The sequence below is a fragment of the Megascapheus bottae genome, chromosome 25 (assembly GCF_031878675.1).
Source record: "Megascapheus bottae isolate mThoBot1 chromosome 25, mThoBot2.hap1, whole genome shotgun sequence".
Classification (NCBI taxonomy): domain Eukaryota; kingdom Metazoa; phylum Chordata; class Mammalia; order Rodentia; family Geomyidae; genus Megascapheus; species Megascapheus bottae.
In genome coordinates this window covers 9,377,748-9,402,245 of record NC_143533.1, presented here as the reverse complement: position 1 = coordinate 9,402,245, position 24,498 = coordinate 9,377,748, and the positions used below count along the sequence as shown (strand labels likewise).

General features: G+C 41.7%; 1 protein-coding gene across 2 annotated transcripts in view; it reads left to right on the top strand.

Annotated features, from left to right (window-relative positions):
- Nucleotides 1-24,498, top strand: part of Znf609 (zinc finger protein 609) — a 117,258-nt gene that overhangs the window by 63,403 nt on the left and 29,357 nt on the right. For both annotated transcript variants that reach the window (XM_090358197.1, XM_090358196.1), the window contains exon 3: nt 22,954-23,179. In XM_090358197.1, the coding sequence (XP_090214323.1) occupies nt 22,954-23,179 (226 nt within the window). The remainder of the gene's footprint in view (nt 1-22,953; nt 23,180-24,498) is intronic.

Below are 24,498 nucleotides of genomic sequence, written 5' to 3'. Positions count from 1 at the left end.
TTAACTGCAGTCTCACAGACTTTAGTGCCTGGGCTGGCTTTGAACTGTGATCCTCAGATCTCAGCCTCCTAAGTAGCTAGGATTACAGGCGTGAGCCACGTGTTTGGCGTCAGTTTTCAGAATTTCTTTACTGGGTTTGTTTGCGAAGGTAGCTTTTCTGTTCGAGCCTAGAGTAGAAAGAGTACAAGGATTGTGGAAGATGCTCCTGCCTTAGGTGTATATATTCTATCTTCAAATAAGGATGATCTTGAAAAGTCACAAGACAGATATAGAATTTATTTATTTATTTTATACCAATCCTGGGCCTTGACCTCAGGGCCTGAGCACTATCCTCGGGCTTTCTTAAGGCTAGAGCTCTACCACTTGAGCCACTGCACTATTTCTGTTTTTTTCTATATATGTGGTACTGAGGAATGGAACCTGGGTCTTTGTGCATGCTAGGCAAGCACTCTACCACTAGCCACTGGCCATGGTCTCAGCCTTGCATTTGTCTTTATTATCATTTGATCTCCAATTTACCTTCACCTTTTACTTTTTTTTTTTTTTGCCAGTCCTGGGCTCGAGCTCAGGGCCTGAGCACTGTCCTTGGACTTTCTCAAGGCTAGAGCTCTACCACTTGAGCCTCATCACCACTTTCGGCTTTCTCTATATATGTGGTACCGAGGAATCGAACCCGGGTCTTCGTGCATGCTAGGCAAGCACTTTAACCACTAGGCCAAACTCCCGGCCCCCACCTTTTATTTTTCTGCTTGAAATCTTTTTATCCCTCATCCATTCTTAAACCAAAGCCGCCCTCTTTTCCCTTCTAAAATAGTTGATGCACATTCTGTGCATGCGTGCCTATGTGTATGAGAGAGAGAGAGACAGAGAGAGAGAGAGCGAACACAAGAGTGAGAGTGCGGTTGGTCCAGGGGCATGGATGCTCTCTGTGAGGTTTTGTGGTGAAGACTAGACTAGCTCTACCACTTGAGCCACAACTCCCACTTCCAACTTAATCCTCAGGTCTCACTCTCCTGAGTAGGCAGGCTTACAGGCGTGATATACTGGTGCCCAGCCCAGTCCTAAGGGCTTAAGCTCTGGGCCTGGGTGCTGTCTCTGAGGCCTTTTGCTCAAGGCTAGCACTCTACCACTTTCCTCCTCCTCCTTTTTTTTTTGCCAGTCCTGAGGCTGAACTCAGAGCCTGAGCACTGTCCTTGGGCCTCTCAAGGCTAGAGCTTTACCACTTGAGCCACAGCACTACTTTGGCTTTTCTATGTATGTGGTACTGAGGAATCGAACTTGGGTCTTTGTGCATGCTAGGCAAGCACTCTATCACTAGGCCAAACTCCTGGCCCACTACTTCCTATTTTCTGGAGGTTCATTGTGGAGATAAGATTCTCAGGGGTACTTTTCAGATTGGTCTGGCTTTGAACCACAATCTTCAGATCTCAGTCTCCTGAGTAGCTAGGATTACAGGGGTCCAGCTACAAAAACATTCTTTTATGTGAAACTTTTCTTTAATACAGAGTAAATAGTACACAGTTTAAACTTTTTTTTTTTATGGAGGCAGACTTAGACATATAAGAGGTTTTAGAGATTTGGTTAAAATCTATACTTTTAGAAACTTCTTAATGGTATTCATAGATAAGTATCACAGAGAGTGACAATGAAAACTGAGACTAATGAATGCTGATTAAAAAAAATTAGATGAGATGCCAGGTGCAATAGCTCACACCTGTAAGGATTGAGGTTCAAAGCCAGCCCAGACACTAAAGAATCTGAGACTCTTATCTCCAATTAACAACTAGAAAATGGGAAGTGGGGCTGTAGTTTAAGGAGTAGGGCAGTAGCCTTGAGCTGAAGAGCTCAGGGACAGCGCCCAGGCCCAGAGTTGAAGCCCCATGACCAAAAAAAAAAAAAAAAAAATTAGATGTAGTTGATCATATCAATTGTGATAAAAGCCAGAACATTATAGTTTGCTAGAAAATAGAAGAGCTGATTTAGACTGGCCAGTCAGGAGACACTGAAAAAAGAAAGAAAATATAAACTGCATATCACTCCATTTAATTTAAAAACATAAATCTTTGCTGGCTGCTACTTGCTGTTTAAAAATCTCAACTCCAAATAGTAACCCTATTGTATATCACCTTTATAATTACAATACAAACAAAAAACTCAACTCCTTGTTTCTGCCAGTTGTTTACACCTGAAATCCTCAGGATCCTGAGCATCCCATTTCAAAGCCAGCCTGGGCAGGAAAGGCTGTGAGACTCTTTATCTCTAATTAAGCTCCCCAAAAGCTGGAAGTAAGCTATGCCTCGTGTGGCAGAGCACTAGCCTTAAGCAGAAAAGCTCAGGGACAGCACCCTGAGCTGAGCTTCAGAATCTTGAGTTTAAGCCCCAGGACTGGCATCAAAAAAAATAAGAGGGTCGGGCGGGAAGAAAGGGAAGGTAACTCCTAACCTGTATGCTAAGAAATCTTAAGTTTTTTGTTGTCTTTTCTTAAAAGAGACTGAGACTGATAGTTTTGAGATTTTAACTGTTTATGGGTTAAATATATAAAGTTAGGCATGTGGGTGGGAGAGGGTCTTCTGGAATTAAACCAGTTTGTATGTGTATATATCATGGTATTTTTTGTTGTTATTGCTTGTGTTGATATTGGGGCTTGAACTCAGGGCCTGTTGCTATTACTCAGCATTTCTGCTGTGTACTGGTGCTTTACCACTTAAATCATATTATCACTTTGGCTTTTTGCTTATTGACTGGAGATGAGTCTTGAGAATTTGTCCTCAGTGTCTCTATACAGAAGATTATATGAATGAGCATTGTGGGGTGTGTGTGTGTGTGTGTGTGTGTGTGTGTGTGTGTGTGTGTGTGTGTGTGTGTGTTTAATTTTATTGTTAAGGTGATGTACAGAGGGGTTACAGTTACATACATAAGGTAGTGAGTACATTTCTGGTTTTTTGGGGTTTTTTTGCCAGTCCTAGGCTTGGGCTCAGGGCCTGAGCATTGTCCCTGGATTTTCTCAAGGCTAGGGCTCTACCACTTGAGCCACAGCACCACTTCTGGCTTTTTGCTATGTATGTGGTACTGAGGAATCGAACCCGGGTCTTCATGCATGCTTGGCAAGCACTCTACCACTAGGCCAAACTCCTGGCCCCCCAGTCTGTGTTTTTGAATTATCATTATTTCTCAGAAAAGATACCTCTAAAAGTGAAGACAAAATAGTATCAGTATACATTGATACACAAATTAACATGTTGAAGGGAAAAGGATTTAAAGATAACAAAAGCTAAGTGCTGGTATCCCACACCTGGTAACAGGTGTGAGCCACTTAGGAAGCTGAGGTCTGAGGATCATAGGCAGGTAAGGAGACTCTTATTTCCAGTTAACCACCAGAAAATTGGAAGTGGCACTGTGGCTCAAAGTGGTAGAGTGCTAGCCTTTATTTAGCACAAAAACTCAGAGACAGCACCCAGACCCTGAGTTCAAGCTCTAGGGTCTGCAATAAAATTTAAAATAGTCTGAGGATCCAGCCACATTCATTTCTGTATTTAAACTGAAAGGGTTGAGGTCAGATGTGATGCCTGTAGTCCCAGCTATGTAGTACGTAGAGATAAGAAGGATTGAAGTTTGAGGCCAGCCTGAGCCAAAGGTTAGCAAGATTCCCTTTCAACCAGTAAGCCAAGCATGGTTTGTACATCTGTGATCCCAGCTGTTTGGGAGACATAGGAAGAAGGATCATGGTCTTAGTTGAGTCTGGGAGTCTCAGACCCTATCTGAGAAAAATCCTTAAAAGTAAAACATAGGTTGGGGCATAATTCACATTGTCGATCACCAATCTAGCAAGCACAATGCCTGGAGTGTATTACCACCAAAACAACAACAACAAAAAGATTGCTACTTGTTGTCTGGTCATATTAATACTTTTGTGGTGGATCTCCTTAACTATTACATTTGGTGCAAACACACTTTTAAAAACAGGAGGTGCCCAGAGGGTTTGATATCATAAATATGCATATTAAGGATGGAGTATGGTTCTGCCTTTAAGTACTTTACCACCAGCTTATTTTTAGAAGAAAAAGAAAAAACAGGGCCGGGAGTTTGGCCTAGTGGTAGAGTGCTTGCCTGGCATGCACGAAGACCCAGGTTCGATCCCTCGGTACCACATACATAGAAAAAAGCCAGAAGTGGTGCTGAGGCTTCAGTGGTAGAGCTCTAGCCTTGAGAAAGTCCAAGGACAGTGCTCAGGCCCTGAGCTCAAGCCAGGACTGGCAAAAATAAATAAATAACCAGATTGATACAGATCTCAGCCCCCAAACCCGACAGCTATGGGGACACGGGATTGCTTATTTTATTAGGAGAATATTTTATTATGTGGACTTGAAGTTCAAAACTGGAAATGAAGGTAGGGTTCAGGTGGTAGAGCACCTGCCTATTAAGCATAAGTCCTAGAGTTCAAAGCCCAGTACTAATACAAAAGTAGAAGCAGGGCATGGTAGCTCACACCTGTAATCCTAACTACTGAGATCTGAAGGTCAAGGTGCAAAACCAGCCCAGGCACTAAAAAGTCTATAAGACTCTTGGGGCTGGGAATTTGGCCTAGTGGTTAAAGTGCTTGCCTAGCATGCACGAAGACCCGGGTTCGATTCCTTGGTACCACATATATATAGAAAAAACCGGAAGTGGTGCTGAGGCTCAAGTGATAAGAGTTCTAGCCTTGAGAAAGTCCAAGGACAGTGCTCAGGCCCTGAGCCCAAGCCCAGGACTGGCAAAAAAAAAAAAAAAAAAAAAAAAAAAAGTCTGTAAGACTCTTATCTCCAATTAATCACCAGAAAGCCAGGAGTGGCTCTGTGGCTCAAGGGGTAGGGCGGTAGCCTTGAGCTGAAGAGCTGAAGTTTGTTTGGTAGTACCAGGGCTTGAACTCAGACGGGATCTTACGAGCCTGTGGTGGTCTCAAACCCAGTATGTAATCCTGACTGCCCTCAAACTCAAGATCCTTCTGCCTTAGCCTCCCAAGTGCTAGGATTATAGATGCTTACCACAATGTCTAGCATTGGTTCTTAAACTCTAGAAGGTCACCCAATTAGAATGAACCAAAGGAATTTTGTTAGTATTCTTAGAACCTCTTTCTAGGGGTTTGGAATAAACTTGTAAAGCCTTCAATTGTAGTTACTTTGCCACCTAGGAGGGTAAAGTTGGATGAAAATATAGACAAGACAAAGCAATACCAAGAGAAGGGGCCTATGCCAGGCCATGCCTGATTTGGACTTTTTTAGTTACATGAGACCCACTAACTTCTCTAAGTAAATGTGGCTTGTAACTAAAAGAATCCAAATATAACCTCCTTAGGGATCATCATAGATCCAACTAATTCATTTCTTAAGTCTGAAGAAAGCAAGGCACTGGTGGCTCATACCTATAATCTCTGGAGGCTGAGACAGATGATTGCAATTCAAGGCAAGCAATTCAAAGCAACCTTGGACAGAAAAGTCCATGATACTCTTCCATCTCCAATTTGACTAGCAAAACAGCACATGACTGGAGGCATGACTCAAGTGGTAGTTCAAGCCCCCAGGATCAGCATGCATATGCACAGGTGTGTACACACACCAAGTTGGGAGAAATGAAGTGACGTGCCTGAGGTCACACAACTAGAATAGTGGAAAACCGAAACTATACCTGGACCTGTCACTTCCCTTATAAGCTTATTCCTTCAACATAATATAAATACATTTGGGGTAAAGTCTGTGAAGATCTGATTGAAGACGCCAGTTAAGATGAACTAGTGGAAATCAACCCTATTCCCCCACAAAGTATCATTTGGTATTAGTAACTGCTATTTGTAGAAAACTGACCTAAGTAGCTCCTGATTTTCCTAAGGCTTTGAGTAAGGTGTTCTTAGACCTGTAGATTGTTATGATTGATAATGTAGTCATAACTTATTAATGAATTGGTCGATCACATGTGGCAGGCTGTTTGAGTATTGCACATTGCCTTAGCCCCCTAAGCTTGTAGAATCAGCATATTCATTTTCCCATGGATGTGTCTAGTAATATGAAATGAAATACTCACCTCAAGTATATGCCAAGCTCTTTCCCCCCTTAGGGGCTTGCATTGCTGTTCCCTCTGCCAGTACTGTGTTGATTCTTCATCTGAGTAGCTCCCTCTCATCTTTCAGGTCGTAGTTTGAATCCAGTCACACACGTTCATTTTTGAATAACTTCCCCCCTCCCCCCTTTTCCTCTCTTTCTTCTATGTACCCAACCTGAAACTTGGAGATCTTCCTGTCTCAGCCTCTTAAGAAGTGCACCACTATGCACAGAAGAGTTTCAAGGTTGTATGCATTTTGCCATTTGTTTTTCTTTACCACTCTCCAGTCAGTGCTTATTTTGTTAGGGAGCTTCACATAGGAGGAGCTCATTGTTAAATGACTGGATTCTTTTTATCCAGGATCTGGCAGTAAGAATTTTGAGTCCTTCCCTAGCTTTGGACCAAAGTATCTTTATCTCCTTTGGGCCTCCACTGACTGAACTGTGGCACAAACCTTGAAGAGAGGAAACTAGAAGCTGTACCTTACTACCATGCCCACAGCTGTGTCAGTCAGCTTTGAGTTGATGTTTTATTGTCTCTATTCTTCAGCTTGTCATGCCTTGTTTTTTCTCCTCTCTGTGAATTCTCACCTTCCCACTTGACTCTGACTCAGATTCCTCACACTAAAAGGATATCTCAGAGAAGTGAGGTGGCCCTGAGAGCAGGGGAGGAAGGATGGAATGACAAGGGCCACCAGAAATCTCTTTCAGAACTCTCATCTCTCTGAGGTCATAGTTTGGTGTCGAGAATGAGAGGACCTTTGAATGGCTCTTTTACTTGCTCAGTGCCCTCAGCTCGAGTGCTTAGCTGGCAGGCAGGCACCTTTTCCTTCTCAGTTACTGTCAGAGCAACATGAAGGTCAGGCACAGAGAGACAAATGAGAACAGCTCAGGGAAAGGAGGTTACCACGGTAACAAGCAGACAGGACTGTTATTTGGAAACAGGCCTAATCTTTCTCCTCCTCCCCCCTCCTTCTCAGCACTGGAAGATGGGTATTGTTTAGCTGACCTGTATCCTTGGGGTGGGAACCATAATCCCTTTCTGACAGTTCCCAGTGACACTGCAGTGAACTGCTTTGCATTTTAATTTGATAAGCAAGAGCCACAGTTTTCTCAGAAGTGCTAGAAACATGGCTTGTTTTCTGGCATTATTCCAAACAGGATTCTGATTGCCACCGAGAGAGGTTTGGGACTACTGCTTATTTCTCAACAAAGATTTCATGTATTTGCATATGCATGAAACATACTTATTGGTTCTAGTCATCTAGAATCAGATGAACACAGGACATCCTGAGGTATAAATACGAGTGTACACACACACACACACACACACACAAATACAAACTTCCTCCCTCCTCTCCTTACAATAATCATTGAGATACTACTCAACCACCAAGCTGTTCTGGGCCAACCCTGTTGCTCAGCCAGCAACCTGTGCAATAGATGTTTACTGGCTTCTGTTCCCTCTTCTGTGTGTGTGTGTGTGTGTGTGTGTGTGTGTGTGTGTGTGTGTGTGTGTGTGTGTGTGTGTGTATGCGTATGCGTATGCGTATGCGTATGCGTGTATGCACTTAGGCTTGAACTAAAAGCCTCAAGCTCTTAGCTATTTACTCATGGTTGGAGTTCCACTATTTGAGTCACACCTCCTATTTCTTAGTTTGTCTCTATTTGGCTACTAAAAATAATACTATCATCATGCCTGCAATCCTAGCTCCTGGAGGCTGAGATCTAAGCTTTGTCCTTTCAAATCAGCCCAGGCAGGGAAGTTTATGAGACTGTTATCTCCAGTTTGCCACCAAAAAGTTCCAAATGGAGCTGTGGCTCAAGTGTTAGAATGAAAACCTTGAGCAAAAAATCTCAGGCACAGTGTCCATGTCCTGAGTTCAAGTCCCAGGATCTGCACAAAACAAAACATATTGAGGGCTGGAGGCTTTGTCTCTACATAACCTAGATAGCTTTTGCCCTGAATTCATACCCCCAAAAGGGAATTTAAAAAAACACTCCTGGGGCCGGGAGTTTGGCCTAGTGGTTAAAATGCTTGCCTAGCATGCATGAAGACCCGGGTTCGATTCCTCGGTACCCCACATACATAGCAAAAAGCCAGAAGTGGTGCTGAGGCTCAAGTGGTAGAGCTCTAGCCTTGAGAAAGTCCAAGGACAGTGCTCAGGCCCTGAGCTCAAGCCCAGGACTGGCAAAAAAAAAAAAAAAAAAAAAAAAAAAACACTCCTGAAGTAAACTATGTTGGAATCTTTATGTATCTATCTCGTCATCTTCTTGATATATTCTAGAAATGAAACTTTAGGATCAAAGCACATGTATACTTTACATTTTGATAAATATTACCAAACTATATTCTGGAAAAGACATCAAATAATAGATCCATGCATGCGCCCCCCCCCCCTTTTCCCCCAAGTTCTGGGGCTTGAACTCGGGGCCTAAGCACTGTCCTTGGACTTTCTCAAAGCTAGAGCTGTACCACATGAGCCACAATACCACTTCCAGCTTTTTCTGCGTATGTGGTACCAAGGAATCAAAGCCGGGGCTTTGTGCATGCTAGGCAAGCACTCTACCACTAGACCGTGCTCCTGGCCTCGTAATTTTTATTTTTGTTGGTCACAGGACTTGAGCATGGAGCCTAGCTCTATCCCTGACCTTCTTTGTTCAAGGCTAGTGTTTGGAGCCACAGTGCCACTTCCAGGTTTCTGATAATTGGAGATGAGTCTCATGGAGTTTCCTGCCAGGGCTGGCTTCAAACCATGATCATCAGATCTCTTAGCTTCCTGAGTAACTAGGATTACAGGAGTGAGCCACCAGCACCCCAGCTTCTCCCTTTTCTTACTGTACTTACAGCCTTCTTTTTCTTTTTCTTTTTCTTTTTTTTTTGGCCTGTCCTGGGGCTTGAACTCAGGGCCTGAGCACTGTCATTGGGCAATCCTCAAGGATAGTGCTCTACCACTTTGAGCCATAGCACCACTTCCGGCTTTTTCTATGTATGTGGTACTGAGGAATTGAACCTCGGTCTTCGTGCATGCTAGGCATGCACTTGACCCCAACATCCTTTTTCATGGTTCCTGGCAACTGAGAAAAGTTACAAAGGGGACAAGGTGGGGAATTGGGGATATATATAGCTCAAAGTTTCATCTGAAGCACAGATCTGGATGAAAAGGGGTTTAGGGGAGACTAGTTGCAAAGAAAAAACATTAAAAACATGTTATGGGCTTGGAATATGGCTTAGTGGTAGAGTACTTGCCTACCATGCATGAAGCCCTGGGTTCAATTCCTCAGTATTACATTAACAGAAATGCCAGAAGTGGCGCTGTGGCTTAAGTGGTAGAGTACTAACCTTGAGCAAAAGAAAGCTCCAGGGATAGTGCCCAGACCCTAAAGCCAAGCCCATCACACACACCCACACTTCTCTCAGCAGCCTCCCTCTGAACCAAACTTAAACCTTTTTCCCTCCTTCCCTCCTTCTTTCCTTCTCCTCTTCCTCTTCTCCCCCCCCCCCCCCCCATTTCTTTCAGTAATAGAGTACCATCCACTAAATCTCACCTTCAGATACTTTTAATTCTGTTTGTTGTTTTTCTGTGTCAGGGCCTGTCTTGCTTATACTAGACACACATTCTTCCACATACCCCACCCCTACCCTACCCCAAGACCGAGTTGTTGGTTTTATTTCCTTCACATTTGTTTGTGTTTTTGTTGTTGTTATTGTCATTGTTGAGACTAGAGTTTTTGTTTTGTTCTTAGATGTTTCGAGTAGTGCCTGGAATGTTTTGGGTTCTCCATATTTATGGGATAAATCACCTTCTGAACCAGATATTCTGATCCTACCTGGCCACTTTCCTCATCACCTGCATATCTGATTCCTCACGAAGTGAAATTGCTTATAGGTGCTGCTGGTCTCTTAAGTCCTTCCTGTCACCTCTTGTAACTCTTTATTTTGGAGGAGTTGATAGTGAGGTTTGGACACAGAGCTCCATACTTGCTCGGCTTGCTTAGTCAACTGGCATTCCACTAGCTATACTTCTAACTCTGCTTTTTGTTACTTATTTTTGAGATTTGATTTCATGGACTTAACCTTCCTGGGTTAGTGATCCTCCAGACAAGCCGCCAGCTCCACTCCTTGTCACTTTTCATTATTTACTGTGTTTACTTGTTTATTTCAAGGAACTTTTCTATTTCCTTTGGTTTTGATTTTTCTTTTTCCCGTCCCGTGGCTTGAATTCAGAGCCTAAGCACTGTTCTTGGGCTTTTTCCTCAAGGCTAGTACTCTGTCACTTGCTCCTCAGCATCACTTCCAGCTTTTTTATGTTTGTGGTTCCGAGGAATCAAACCATGGTCTTCATGCATGCTAGGCAAGCACTCTACCACTAGGCGAAACTCCTGGCCCTCCTTTAGTCTTTTTGAGCAAAAGGTCTTATTATGTAGCCTGGGCTGGTTTGGAACTAGTTCAGTATTCCAAGTGATGGGAATAAGTGTATATACGACTGTGCGCAGCTCTCAATTGCTGCAGTTTCCTTCCTGGCCTTCTTCCTAGCCTTCTTCCTTCCATTAGTTTTGCCTTTAAATCAATACATTTGATTACCTCCTCCCTCCCCCAAGAGCTGGGAGTCAGAGGGTTGGGGGAGGGAAAAGGGGACAAAAATGTGAGAGGGGGTGTCAATGTGTGAGAAGTGATGTACCCTCTGTCTGGCAAATGTGTGACCCCTTTATACATTACAATAAAGAAAAAAAAATCATGCCTAAGACATGGTAGATATTCAGTCAGTTTAAAAAAAAAAAAAAGAGGGGCTGGGAGTTTGGCCTAGTTGTAGAGTGCTTGCCTAGCATGCACGAAGACCCAGTTTCAATTCCTCGGTACCACATACATAGAAAAAAGCTGGAAGTGGTGCTGTGGCTGAAGTGGTAGAGCTCTAGCCTTGAGAAAGTCCAAGGACGGTGCTCAGGTCCTAAGCTCAAGCCTAGGACTAGGGGGAAAAAAAAAGGCACAAAGTGGGTAGGAATGTGGCTTAGTGGTAGATTGTTTTTAGCATGAAGGAGGCCCTGGATTCAATTTCTTGGTACCATATAAACAACAGTAAATTAGCTTAAAAAGAAAAAAAGGGCAAACAAGGATGGCTCAGAGCTGGTGATGTGGTCTAGTGGTAAAGTGCTTGCCTAGCATACAAGAAGCCCTGGATTGGATTCCTTGGTACCACATACATAGAAAAACCTGGAAGTGATTCTCTGGCTGGAGTAGTAGAGCTCTAGCCTTGAGAAAGTTCAAGAACAGTGCTCAGGCCCTAAGTTCAAGCCCCAGGACAGGCAAAAAAAAAAATAAGGCAAGGAAAAAAAGGTAAGATTACCAGCTGTTTGTCAGTTGGAATGGAGATCAAACTGCCTTTGGTCCATTCTTATTGAACATTTTATGATAACATCAATGACTAGAATTAAAAAATATATATGAACTTGTTCGTGGTAGAGGTCCACACTTTTTCACATGTATTACAAACCTGGCTCAAGCTGGTTTAAGCCATCAAATTTGTACATTCCTAGGAATGGATTTTATTAGCATCAAATAAGGACTCAAAGATTGTCATTGGGATCCTGTCATTGTCCACATTCCTGTTCTGTTTTTTCCTGACCTGGCTTTATCCTCATGAAAAATTTCTTCATGTGTCAGTCAAAGTCTGACAGCTGTAGATTTAATTAGTCCTTCTAACTGAGAGGGTAAAGGAAGAAAGACTCTGTAGCCTGGGAAGAATCTATTCCAGATACTTAGGCATCCTGTAGTGATTAATAGAAAAGGAGTTCCCGCTGAAAAGAAAGATTCTTCCACCCGATAAAAAGTCAAACTTGCATCACTGTGAACACTGCAACAGTGAGACAGCTCTGGTACTGAATGTATGAATGCAAGTTCACATGGTGAAGCCCCTTTGAACATGAAGCTTAACAGAAAGTGAATAATTGGAAGGTGAGATAAGTCCTCCCTGGATGTGTGTACTCGCAGAGGGAAGAGGACCAACAAAGAGGGTGGTGAAGGAGGATGAATATAGTCAAAATACTTCAGTATCCACACAAACATGGAACAGTGAAGCTTGAGATTATTTTGGAAAGAGGGAAGGGGGAGGGTAAGGGACAGTGACAGAGAGGCTGAATCTGATCTTAGTATATCATATGCATTTATGGCCATGTCAGAATGAAACCCCCTTATAAAATATTGACACTCAAATAATAAAGCCAGCGGCTCATACCTGTAATTCTAGCTCAGAAGGCTGAGATCTGAGGGTTGTGGTTCAAAGCCATAATGGATAGGAAAGTCCTTGAAACTTAACTCCAATTAACTACACCAAAAAAGCTGGAAGCAGAACTATGGTTCAATTAGTAGAACCTAGCCTTGAGTGAAAAAGCTCAGGAACCATGCCCAGGTTCTGAGTTCAAGTCCAAGGACTAACACACGCAAAAGTTTACAGTGTGCTCTAGGTGAGGCTCCAATGGTAGTACTTGTCTAATGTGCATGAAGCCCTGGGTTTGATTCCTTGGTATCACATACATAGAAAAAGCTGGAAGTGGTATTGTGGCTCAAGTGGTAGAGAGCTAGCCTTGAGTAAGCCCAAGATAGTACTCAGAGCCCGAGTTCAAGCCCCAGGAGTAGGGGGGAAAAAAAGTGAAGACATGCAGTATTTGACTTCTTGAGCTTCTGATTTTCAGCTCTATCCATTTCCTGCAAATGACATCATTTCATTTTTTCGTTATGGCTATGTACTTCATGCACTTGGTTGAGTCACCCCTTTAGCTGTTGTAAACAAAGCTTCAATAAGTTTAAATAGTCCATGGTCTTTCTTGCGTGTTAAATTCCTTCAAACATATGCCCAAGAGTGGTATGGCAGAGTCTAAGGGTAGATCTACAGTATGGAGAAGCCTCCATACTTTTTCAGTACTGATGGGACTGGTTTACACTCCTGACCACTATATCCTCACTAGCACTTTCTGTTTGTTTTCTTGATAATAGCCATTCTAGCTAGAGTGAGATAGAATCCTGTAGTTTTGATTCACATTTCCTGTATAGCTAAGGATTTTGAACCTTTCTACATATGTTTTTTAGCCATTTGTATTTCTTCTGATAAATGGTTGTTATACTGTGCTAAGTGGGGCTTGAACTCTGGGCCCCGGCACTGCCCCTAAGCTCTTCAGCTCAAGGCTACCGTCCTACCCCTGAGCCACAGCCCCATTTCCAGTTTTCTAGTGATTAATTGGAGATAAGAGTCTCACTTTTTTTTTGGGGGGGGGGTGCGTCATGGGGCTTGAACTCAGCCTGGGCTGTCCCTGAGCTCTTCAGCTCAAGGCTACTGCCCTACCCTTGAGCCAAGCCTCACTTCCCATTTCCTAGAAGATAATTGGAGATGAGAGTCTCAAGTCCTTTTGTGCCTGGGTTGGTTTTGAACCTTGATCCTCATATCTCAGCCTCCTGAGTAGTTAGGATTACGGGCGTGAGCCATCATGCCTAGCTTAGTTAAGTAGTTTTTAACTTCCATACTATGATGCTGTGATTTTTTTTTCTTTGGGGGGGGTAGGCACGGGAGAAGTCCATTAATGGGGTTTGAACTCTGCGATGGGCACTGTCCCTTAGCTCTTCAGCTCAAGGCTAGCACTCTACCACTTTGAGCCACAGCATCACTTCCAGTTTTCTGGTCGATAATTGGAGGTAAGAGTCTCACAGACTTTCATACCTAGACTGGCTTTGAACCCCAGTCCTCAGATCTCAACCTCCTGAGTAGCTAGGATTACAGGCATGGGTCACTGGCACCTGGCTTGATGCTAGATTTTGTGCAGGGTTTTTGACAGAGGTATACTATGTAAAGTACTCTATCAGAACACAAATTTGCTGCTTTGCTTTCTTTTAGATAGAATGACTTCATCAAAATTATTTCTCCTCAAACCTATTAGTGTTATATGCAAGCTAGACAACTGATTCTCCTAGAACCCTCTAGAATACAAAATCACCTAGGAAACACTTGAGCACTGAATCCTAACTGAGATGATGGCCATTTTCTGCTTGATTCAAAGGTTGCTAAGGTGTCCTGATCAAGAGCTAACCCACCTTACACCTATCATAATACTTTGAAGTTTTATTCCTATACTTTTCACTTAAATGGCAAGAGCAAGAATACTTTCTGTAAGAAATGATGACTCCTGGTTAATTGAGGGCCTATTTTAAATTTTCTTTTAGATAATGGCAGTTTCTAAACTCCTTCATCCTAATTGCAGAAACAATTTATTTGCACTTGGCAACTGCAAAACAAATAGGTTTTTTTTTTTTTTTGGTCATGGGGCTTGAACTCTGGGTGTAGGCACTGTTCCTGAGCTCTTTGGCTCAAGGCTACCACCCTGCCACTTGAGCCACAGTGCTACTTCTGATTTTCTAGAGGTCATTTGGAGATGAGTCTCATCATCTTTAGTGCCTAAGCTGGCTTTGAACCTTGATCCTCAGATCTTAGCATGTTGAATAGCTAGAATTACAGGCGTGAGCCAGGGAACCAGGCAGCTCTGGGGTTTTAACTTAGGGTCTTTATGCTTGCTAGGCAGATACTCTGCCACTTTAGCCACACCCTTAGCCTTTTTTATTTTAGCTATTTTTTGAATGTCTTGCTTTTATTTCCCAGAGCCAGCCTGAACTGCCTTTCTTCCAACCTCTATCTCTCAAGTAGCTGAGCCTTTACTACTCAGTTGCTGAAATTTTTTAATGTCTAGCTTTTTAACATCCCTGACATAAAATATTTAGTCTTACAAAATCTTAGCAGAAGTACACTTGCCTATACCATTTAAAATCTCCACTTTATTTTTGCTTATCCTTCCAAAATAGTTTTGTGGTAAAAACTATTATTCATTTTAGGAGTCGGGACTAATATTTGCTTCTAGAGAGGCTGTTATCGTCTTCAAACACAGATCTTAAAACTTGATTGGTTCTCAAAATATGATCCACAGTTACTATGTATTTCTGAAACTTTTTCAGGAGTCCTTCAAGGTTAAGCTATTTTCATAATAAGACATTTTGCCTTTTATACTGTGTTAACATTTACATTGCTAATGCAAAAATGATAGTGTGGAAAATCAAAGCAGTAGCACCAAATTATACTTGTAGTAGGATCACATTCTTTTCCACCACTATATATCAAATGAATAATTTTTTTATTTAAGAACTAGTTGTTTTGTTTTCCCCCAGTCATAGGGCTTGAACTCTGTGCAGCATTATCCCTGAGCTCTTTAGGTCAAGGCTAGCGCTCTACCACTTGAGCCACAGTGGCACTTCTGACAAGTTTTTTTTGTTGTTCTTTTTGTACAACTACTTTAGCCAGGGACCTGGAGAGTGTTCCTGGGCACTCTACCATTTGAATCACAGCTCCCCTTCAGCTTCAATTGGAAATGAATTTCATGGACTTTCTCCCCCCCCCCCCCAGGCTGGCTTTGAACTGCTATCCTCAGAGCTCAGCCCTCTGAGTACCTAGGATTACAGGTATGAGCCATTGGTGCCTTGTCTGTCTGCTTCCTTTCCTTTCCTTTCCTTTCCTTTCCTTTCCTTTCTTTTCCTTTCCTTTCCTTCCTTTATTCTTCTTCTTCTTTTTTTTTTTTTTTTTTGGTACTGGGACTTGCTAGGCAAGCGCTCTGCCACTGAGGTACATCCCAGCCCCACATATGTAGTGAAATTTATTTTATTGCTGGGTACCAGTGACTAATCTCTAATCACCAAAAAGCCAGCAGTGGAGCTGTGGCTGTAGTGGTAGAACATAACTTTGAGCAGAAAAGCTCAGAGACAGCATATAGGCCCTAAATTCAAGCCCCAGGTATGACTAAATAATAATAATAATTTTATTAGATCTCAGCGTTTAAGTACATATGCCCATTTATGTTCTTTTAAATATAGCGTTCAACACTTTTGCTGCATGTCAAAGTGTCTCACTTGTGGGTTGAAAATGTGGCTTAGTGGTAGAATGCTTGCCTAGCTAGCATGCATGAAGCCCTAGGTTCAATTCCTCAGTACCACATACACAGAAAAGGCCAGAAGTGGTGCTGTGACTTAAGTGATAGAGTACTAGTCTTGAGCAAAAAAGCTCAGGGCCAGTGTCCAGGAACTGAGTTCAAACCCCAGGACTGGCAAAAGAACAAAAAAAAAAGCACTTGTGTGATTGAATTACAAGCTAAACTTTTAATTGTTAGTTTCTTTTTTTTTTTTCCCTTGAAAGAACAACTGAGAGATTATAGTTGATTGTTTAGTAGACATTTCCTCAAAAATGAATGAAATTAGCCTATTTCTCTAAGGAAAACAATTGACAGTATTTATTATAATGACAAAACTTGAGCTCTTGAGTTAAAATATAATCTTGAAGAACTTGTATATGTTTCTCTTTGAACTTGACAGCTTCACTTTTCTTAGACTTTTAAAATTAGATCAGACAATATTAATATATTTCATTAGCTATTTCCTTTTTCTTTTTCTTTTTTATTTTTTTGCCAGTCCTGGGCTTGAGCTCAGAGCCCAAGCAGTGTCCTTGGACTTTCTCAAGGCTAGAGCTCTACCATTTGAGCCTCAGCACCACTTCCGGCTTTTTTCTATGTATGTAGAATCAAACCCAGGCCTTCATGCATGCAAGGCAAGCACTCTACCACTAGGCCAAACTCCCGGCCCCTCATTAGCTATTTCTATGTTATTTTTATATTAGTGAAATGTATATTTGATAGAACTGTATAACTCATAGTCAGGATTTCCCAAAAGATATTTAAAAATTTTACATGACGCAAAATAACATCCATAATGCAAGATAGCCTATGAACCGTCACAACAATTCAGTCAACACACAGAATAGTTCCATCTAGTATAAGGATCTTTTGTGTTGTCATTTCATAGCTTCATTTATCTCTTTCCACCCAACCTCACCTCTCCCCAGTCTGTAGCTACTGCTAGTTTATTTTCTTGTCTGTTTACTTTGCAGTATTGGGAATGAAACTGCAGGTTCCTACTTTTTAAGAGTATAATAGATTTCCCCAAATCAAAAAATTTAAGAATGTGTTTAGAGCAGGAGAAATCATGGCATTTCACCTCTGTAAGCTATAAAAGAGCAAGATGTAGTTTGTGAGATTTCAGTAGAATTGTCATGTCTGCTCATATGAAAATCAATATGAATGATGATTGTTTGGTGTTGTTAGGTTGAGGGTTAAATTGTATGTGTGAGCTAACCTAGAAGTCACTGTGTAAGACCTTTCTTTTGCTGGGCAGATAAAACATACCTGTAATCCTAGGATTTGGGAAGCTAATGAGGATGGAGAACTAGACTGCCTTGATATATGGTGAGATCAAGGCAAACCTAGGCTATAGAGACAGTCAAAACAAAAACATAAATAACAAAATAATAATAATATAAAAAGATCCTCTTTAACTCTGACAACTGTGATTCTGAATGATTCAGGAGGGAAATTGTTTTAGATCTCTGTTGTGTTGGCCTTGTTACTCTACCACTTTGAGCCACAGCTACACTTCCAGTTTCTTGTGATTAATTAGAGATAAAGTCTCAGGGACTTTCTTGCCCTTGCTGGCTTCAAATCATGATCCTCAGATCTCAGCTTCCTGAGGAGCTAGGATTACAGTTGTGAGCCACTGGCGCAGAACTAGCCTAATTTTGTGGGTTATTTTATATTTTTATTAGTTTTTTGTTCATTTTTCTGCTTTGCGAGTAGAAATAGCACACTTCAGCCATGACTCCTTAGGAAATGAACACATGAAAGGAGGACAAAGAGGTGTGCTCAGGACACAGTAGTAGTTATGGCCAAAGAATAGATTTTTCTCACATTATTATTATTTTTTAAATAATATAGAAGTGGGAGGTACGATTCACCTTCTGTGGTCAAAATGAAGTTGGCTTTAGAGGTGATACTTAGATGTTAGTCATCACTCATCAGGTAATAGCTTTGCTGAGGGAAAATGTGAACTTTAGGTAGAATGAAAAGGTTTAGGAAGAATACAACAGACCTTTGCCACTGCTGTGGAAATGGACATTGTTGCGATATATATTGATTTTGCTTAATGAAAATATTCAGTTTCAAGCATAATTCATCCGTTCCTAACATTAAGAATTTAGACAGGCTTGAATATTAGAATTGTTTGAGCAGCTGCTATTTCTTTCTCCTTACCAAAAGAGGTCTACGGGGTTTTGAACCTGAGAGTGTAGAGAGATCACTGCAAAGCTCCCATGGCATGTCTACAGTTCGCCTGTCGTCACTTCAGTGCACTTAGCTTTTCTAGGGCACACTGGAATGGCCTTCACTGTTGACCTTGATCAAGTACCCATAGATTCACATTAAGTGTTAAATGGAATAAATCTTCTATGAATAATAGAACATATCACTTCTGAGACTTGCTGGAAGTCCCAGTGTGGCACCAGTGACCATGTGTCTCCCCTTCTCCCTTTTGTCCTTCCTTGCCTCCTGCTACAAGATTCGAGACAGGGTCTCACTATATTGCCCATACTGAGCTCAAGCTCGAGATCATTGTGCTTCACTTTCTTTTTTATTGCCAGCCCTGGGGCTTGACGTCATGGATCTGGGTACTGTTCTTGAATACTAGTCTTGCTCAAGACTAGCACTCTACCCACTAGGCCAAACTCCCGGCCCCCTTATTTTTATTTTTGAGTGCTGAGTTTTGAATTCAATACTTGGTAGGCAAACACTATGCCATTTTAGCCGTATCTCTAGCCCTTTGTGCTTTAGATTATTTTTCAGATAGCCTTTCTTTTTGTCTTGAATGGCCTACAACTGTGATCCTCAGATCTATGCCTCCTATATAACTGTTGACCACACTGGCTTGTACTTCAAGATGGAGGAGGGAGCTCATTTTGCTCGCACGTGTGTGTGTGTGTGTGTGTGTCTGTGTGTGCGCTGGTCCTAGGGGATGAACTCAGGGTCTGGGTGCTTTTGAGCTTCTTTTGCTCAAGGCTAGCTGAGCAAGCAAAATGCCCTGAATTCAAACTCAGGTACGATCAAAAAAAAGAAAAAGATTCTTATATATTTTCTAAATTCACAGACAATAGTTTTGAAAATTCCATACATGTCTTAGGAAACATATTAGGTAGATAAGTTATATTGAAAGAAAGATTGATCAGCCAGGTGCTGGTGGCTTATGCCTGTAATCCTAGCTACTGAGGAGGCTGAGATCTGAGGATCAGACTTGAGGGCACTGAAGTTCCAGAGACTCTTATCTCCAATTAATCACGAGAAAACAAGAATTGGGGCTGTGGCTCGGGGGCAGGGAGTAGCCTTGAGCTGAAGAGCTCAGAAACAGCACCCAGGCCCAGAGTTCAAGCCCCATAACCCACAAAAAATAAATAAATCAAGTTGCTTACTGAGATACCAATTTATCAATTGAGTCTCCAAGAAAGGCCATGGGCTTCAGAATCTGATTAAATCTTATCTCCAGTATAGATACATTTAATTATAATTCTGAATCTCTGAGCTTTTCCTTAGGCACACCCCACACCTCTTTTCTGATTTTTATTTTCCAGAAGAGTATAAATGAAGTAGTATTTGTTCCTATATAAAATCCTATAAAACCACCTAGGTTATTAGATGAATATCACGGATCTGTTTATAATCTATTGTGGCTTAATGTAGATTATAGATGTGACCAAATGGTAGTTTGAAGAGCCAGAGCTGTACTTAAAATACTATTGTGCTTCTCTATGATCTCTCTCTAGCTTTCTTTTCTTTTTTGGTAGTGAAAGTGACTGAAAAATTTATTATGAAAAGAATATATGTTCAGTTAACAGACCATCTCTAGAGTGTGACCTCTTGAGATTTCTGTTGCAAACTAGAGGGAAACTATAAATACTTCAAAATCCAAACAGAAATGTCTTCACTTTTCCACACACAAGTAAATAATGACATGAAGTCATCCTCCTGCAAAAGAAATCCTGAACTCTTTTTGGTAGTATTGTTAGTCTATATATGTTAATCAGTTCCTCGTGTGTTAGTGAGTTAGGTTAGCAGCCATTGGTTCTTCAGATAATTCGTAGCAAGGTTTAAATAGCATGTTACTTAAAGGCAATAGTATATTTGCCATTTACATTTGTATGTTACATTTTATATTGAAGGGGCTTTTATCTAGAACATATTAGCAGGAAAGGATGCCCTTTTCAGAGAAGAGCCTTCCTTGTCGGCTCAAAAGTTAGGAGAGAGACTGAGAGATGTCTCCCTGGGGACTTGCCTTCTGTGTCTGGAATCGCTGTCTCAGTTATGGGAACAGATTGGCAACAGTGCATGTGCAAGCATGGCCGTCAACGTCACACGAGTAACCTGGATGGCTTAGGTCAGTTTCTTTGTATAAGAAAGAAGCCCTTGAAGTGATTTATCTTGCTAGTGGAAAAAAAGTACAGAACAAGGAACAAACCACAGTAAAAGAAAGGCCTGCAGTAGGTGGGTGCCCTGGCTCACACCTATAATCCTAGCTATGCAAGAGGCTGAGGCCTGAAATGTCACAGTTCAAAACCAACCAAGGTAGAAAAGTCTACAATGTTCTATCTCCAGCTGAAATAGCAAAATGGTGAACTAGAGATTTGGCTCAAGCGGTAGAATGTAAACAAAGCTCAGCAAGAGTGCCAGTTTAAGTCCTGGTACTGAAAAAAAAAAAATGCATATACTGGCTGTGAATTGCTTCTGACTCAATTCTATCCCAAGGAAGCCAAGAGTCCAAGAGTAAAGATGGTCTGTATTGTCTTTCTCTAATTTTCCCTTTTTCTTTTTTTTATTTTTTGCTAGTTCTTGGGCTTGAACTCAGGGCCTGGGAACTGTACCTGAGCTTCTTTTGCTCAAGGCTAGCACTCCACCACTGAGTCACAGCACCATTTCCACCTTTTTCTGTATATGTGGTACTGAAGAACTAAACCTAGGGCTTTGACCATGCTAGGCAAGCACTCTACCACTAAGTCACCTTCCCAGCCCCTCAAGAGTTTCTTATAATGTTCCTGAATGAGTTTAAGAACTACAGCCATGTTCAGATACTGCAGAGGAAAAATAGGAAGATTGCAGTTTACATTTTCTGGGTTTATAGCCTTCAAATTTATACATGAAAATTTTTCAAGAGTCTTTAAAAATCTACTACATCCTAAGAAGGTTGCCAATTTAAATGATTAATTCCCCATTTTCAAAAAAGCAAAGCATGACTTGGGCAGAAAATTTATTACACAGGCTCCTACTTCTATTCTACTCCAAGTTAGAGTGAGAGGGAGGGAGGGAGGGTGTGTGTGCACGCGCGCGCGTGTGTGTGTGTGTGTGTGTGTGTGTGTGTGTGTGTGTACGTGCATGTGCGTGGAATAGGGATAATATTACAGCAACTATTCAGGGACCAGAGTTAATCAAAATCAGTCTGTGGTGTCTCACATTGTTAATCTGCATCATCGATTACTTTATAGGCCAAAAAGTCAGAGCCAATTGCCAGGAATGGAAGCAGTACTAGAAAAGCTTCTAGCTCTTCAGCTAGAAGCTTCAGCTGCCACCCTACTGAGCCACAGCCCCACTTCTCATTTTCTAGTGGTTAATTGGAGATAGTCTCAAGGTCTTTAGTGCCCTGGGCTGGCTTTGAATCAGATCTCAGCCTCCTGAATAGCTAAGATTACAGGCGTGAGCCTCCACACCCAGCATCTCTGATGCTTTAACTGTTTTTATCGGCATATATACGGGTCTGTTGTGTCTTCGGATGGCTGTGGATTGACTCCTGGATAGTAATAGCACCTACTATTTCTTAAAGATCAATCTGTTGTCAGAGTCCTACTCCAAAATGCCATTCTCATTAACCACTCACTCTCTGAGGATCAGAAAATCCTGTCAGATTGCTCCCAGCTTTCCTATATCTTTTAAGTACATTTTGTAGCTAACATTGAATTAAAGCACCTTAGGTCATTAGAAATCATGGTAATGATAAATCTGAATGTTCCTTTGTCCCCACTTATATTTATATAATGTGATTAATATACTTACTGGTTGTTTGCTGGGTGCTGGTGGCTCAGGCCTATAATCCTAGCTACTAGGCAACAGAGATGTGAGGATTATGGTTCGAATTCAACCTGAACAGAAATGTCTGTGCAACACTTTTCTGCAACTTACCACCAAAAAGCTGAAGGTGGAGCTCCAGTTCAGGCCTCCAAACCAGCACCAACACACACAAACACACACCCACACACGCACACGCATACATACACATTCTAGATTGGTAAGAAGCATTAAAGGTTAGAGCAAAAAGCTCAGAAAATTAGCCCCAATTCTCTTTTACTAGAGAATTTTAATGAGGCAAGAAAAAATATTGCCAGGACCCAGTGGCTTATACCCGTATTCCTAGGTATGCAGAAGGCTGAGGTCTGAGGATGGGTTCAAAGCCAGCCCTGGCAGGAAAGCCCTTGGGAGTCTTATCTCCAATTACCCTCCAGAAAACTGGAAGGGGAGCTGTGGCTTAAAATGGCAGAGTGCTATCCTTGTGCAAAAGAGCTTAGGGACAGTGCCCAGGTCCAGAGTTTAAGCCCCAAAACTGATACCTCCCCCCACCCCCCAAAAAAGCAAAAACAACACAAAAAAAGGAGTCTAAAAAAAAAAACACCTCTAGCCAAGCAGAATTTATGAGAATTTATGAAGAACAATTCCTTGTAGGCATAGAACTACTCTTAGCACAAAGTGCTCTCATCTAAACCTCTACACTTGTAGTGGAATCATGAGCTAGAACTTGAAGAGGACATACATCTCTAGTGTACTCCACAGCAAAGAATATAGGGCTAGATTAACTATTTTTAATATATTTAGTATTTTAAATACTTAGATGTTTCCTTTAAGTGATCCTGTAGCTCAGCTACTACTTTCTCTTCCTCCACAGATGGAGTCCCCTGTGTCCACACCAGCGGTGCTACCACTGCACCTTTTGGTGCCAGTAGTCAATAATGACATCTCATCCCCCTGTGAGCAGATCATGGTTCGAACCCGATCAGTTGGGGTCAACACATGTGATGTGGCTCTAGCCACAGAGCCTGAGTGCTTGGGCCCCTGTGAACCTGGAACCAGTGTCAACCTCGAAGGCATCGTGTGGCAGGAAACAGAAGATGGTAAGTGCTATCCATTCCCCTCCCATCTCAAATTGCTGTAGCAGAAGGGCCAGTAAGGGCTTACTGGTACAAATACTGCCAAATATTTGTATGGAGTCTTAGGTCCACATCTTACCCAGAGGATAGCAGCACACTCCTTAGCAAATTCTCCCTCTCCGAAAGAGTGTCAGTGCCAGTGTTTTACACCTAGAAGCCTCCTTTTACTGGTTGTATCATTGGATCTGTCACTTGGCACAGGCTTGCTAAGCCAGGTCAATAGGGAAATGGTTACATGGTCTTGTTTTCAGGCTTCCATTAACTAAACAGTTGACTTGCTGTAGGTTGTTGCTGCCCAAGGCTATCTTCCTAGCTTCTCCTAAGTTCTATTGATGACTGAAAACAGATCTCTTGTTAGAAGTTCATAAACCATAACAAATGTAGAATAAAAGTGCAGAGGTATTTAACCAAGCAATTCAGATCCCCTGGTGACATCGGATGGCAATAGGAATCTCCAGCATATTCTCTTACTTAAGAATCCAAGTCTTCATCAACAATATATGTGATAGGAGATGCTGGGTCTTAGATCCTATCATGTTTCTGCGTCAGTAGCCAGATTTTCAAAGCATCCTCACTCCAAGGAGTTTAGAGGCCCAGAGGAGCACACAGCTAATTATCTCTGATTATCACAGAGCTAACTAGTCAGTCTGCCTATAGAAATGTCAGACAATTTAGAGCTCAGTAGTAAAAGCACCTTCCCAGCAAGTACAAGGCTGTGATTTCAAATCCCTGTACAACAAAAGAAAAAGATGAAGAAGAAAGAGAAACAGAAAAAAAAAATAGAAAAATCTAGGCATTTTATTCTAGTTATTCTGCCAGAATTCTGTTCCCTTGAATATTTTGTTCAGAATTGCAAGTTCTCTATGCAGTGGGCGCTGATGTATTCCAGGTAAAGAATTCTGTATTCTTAATTGTCTCATTAGGAATATAGTAAATCTTCAGCTTTCAAGAATATTGCTGATGAGGTTTTACTGTGTGCCTGAGACCATAATTAAAAAGAAAGAAAAGAAAAAAGACCATCTATGTACTATTAAGCAAACTTGAAGGACCCTTGCCTAAATATATTGAATATATCAATTTCCTCCCTGCCATAGGGATAGGAAAAAGTTTCTTTTCTTTTTTACTCTGAAAGGTATTCTTATTGTTTAGTTGTCACTGCCAACCAATTACTACATTCCTCAATTAGATACTGTTCTGTGTGTGTGTGTGTGTGTGTGTGTGTGTGTGTGTGTGTGTGTACATACATGTGCCTGCTAATACTGGGGCTTGAACTCAGGCCCTGG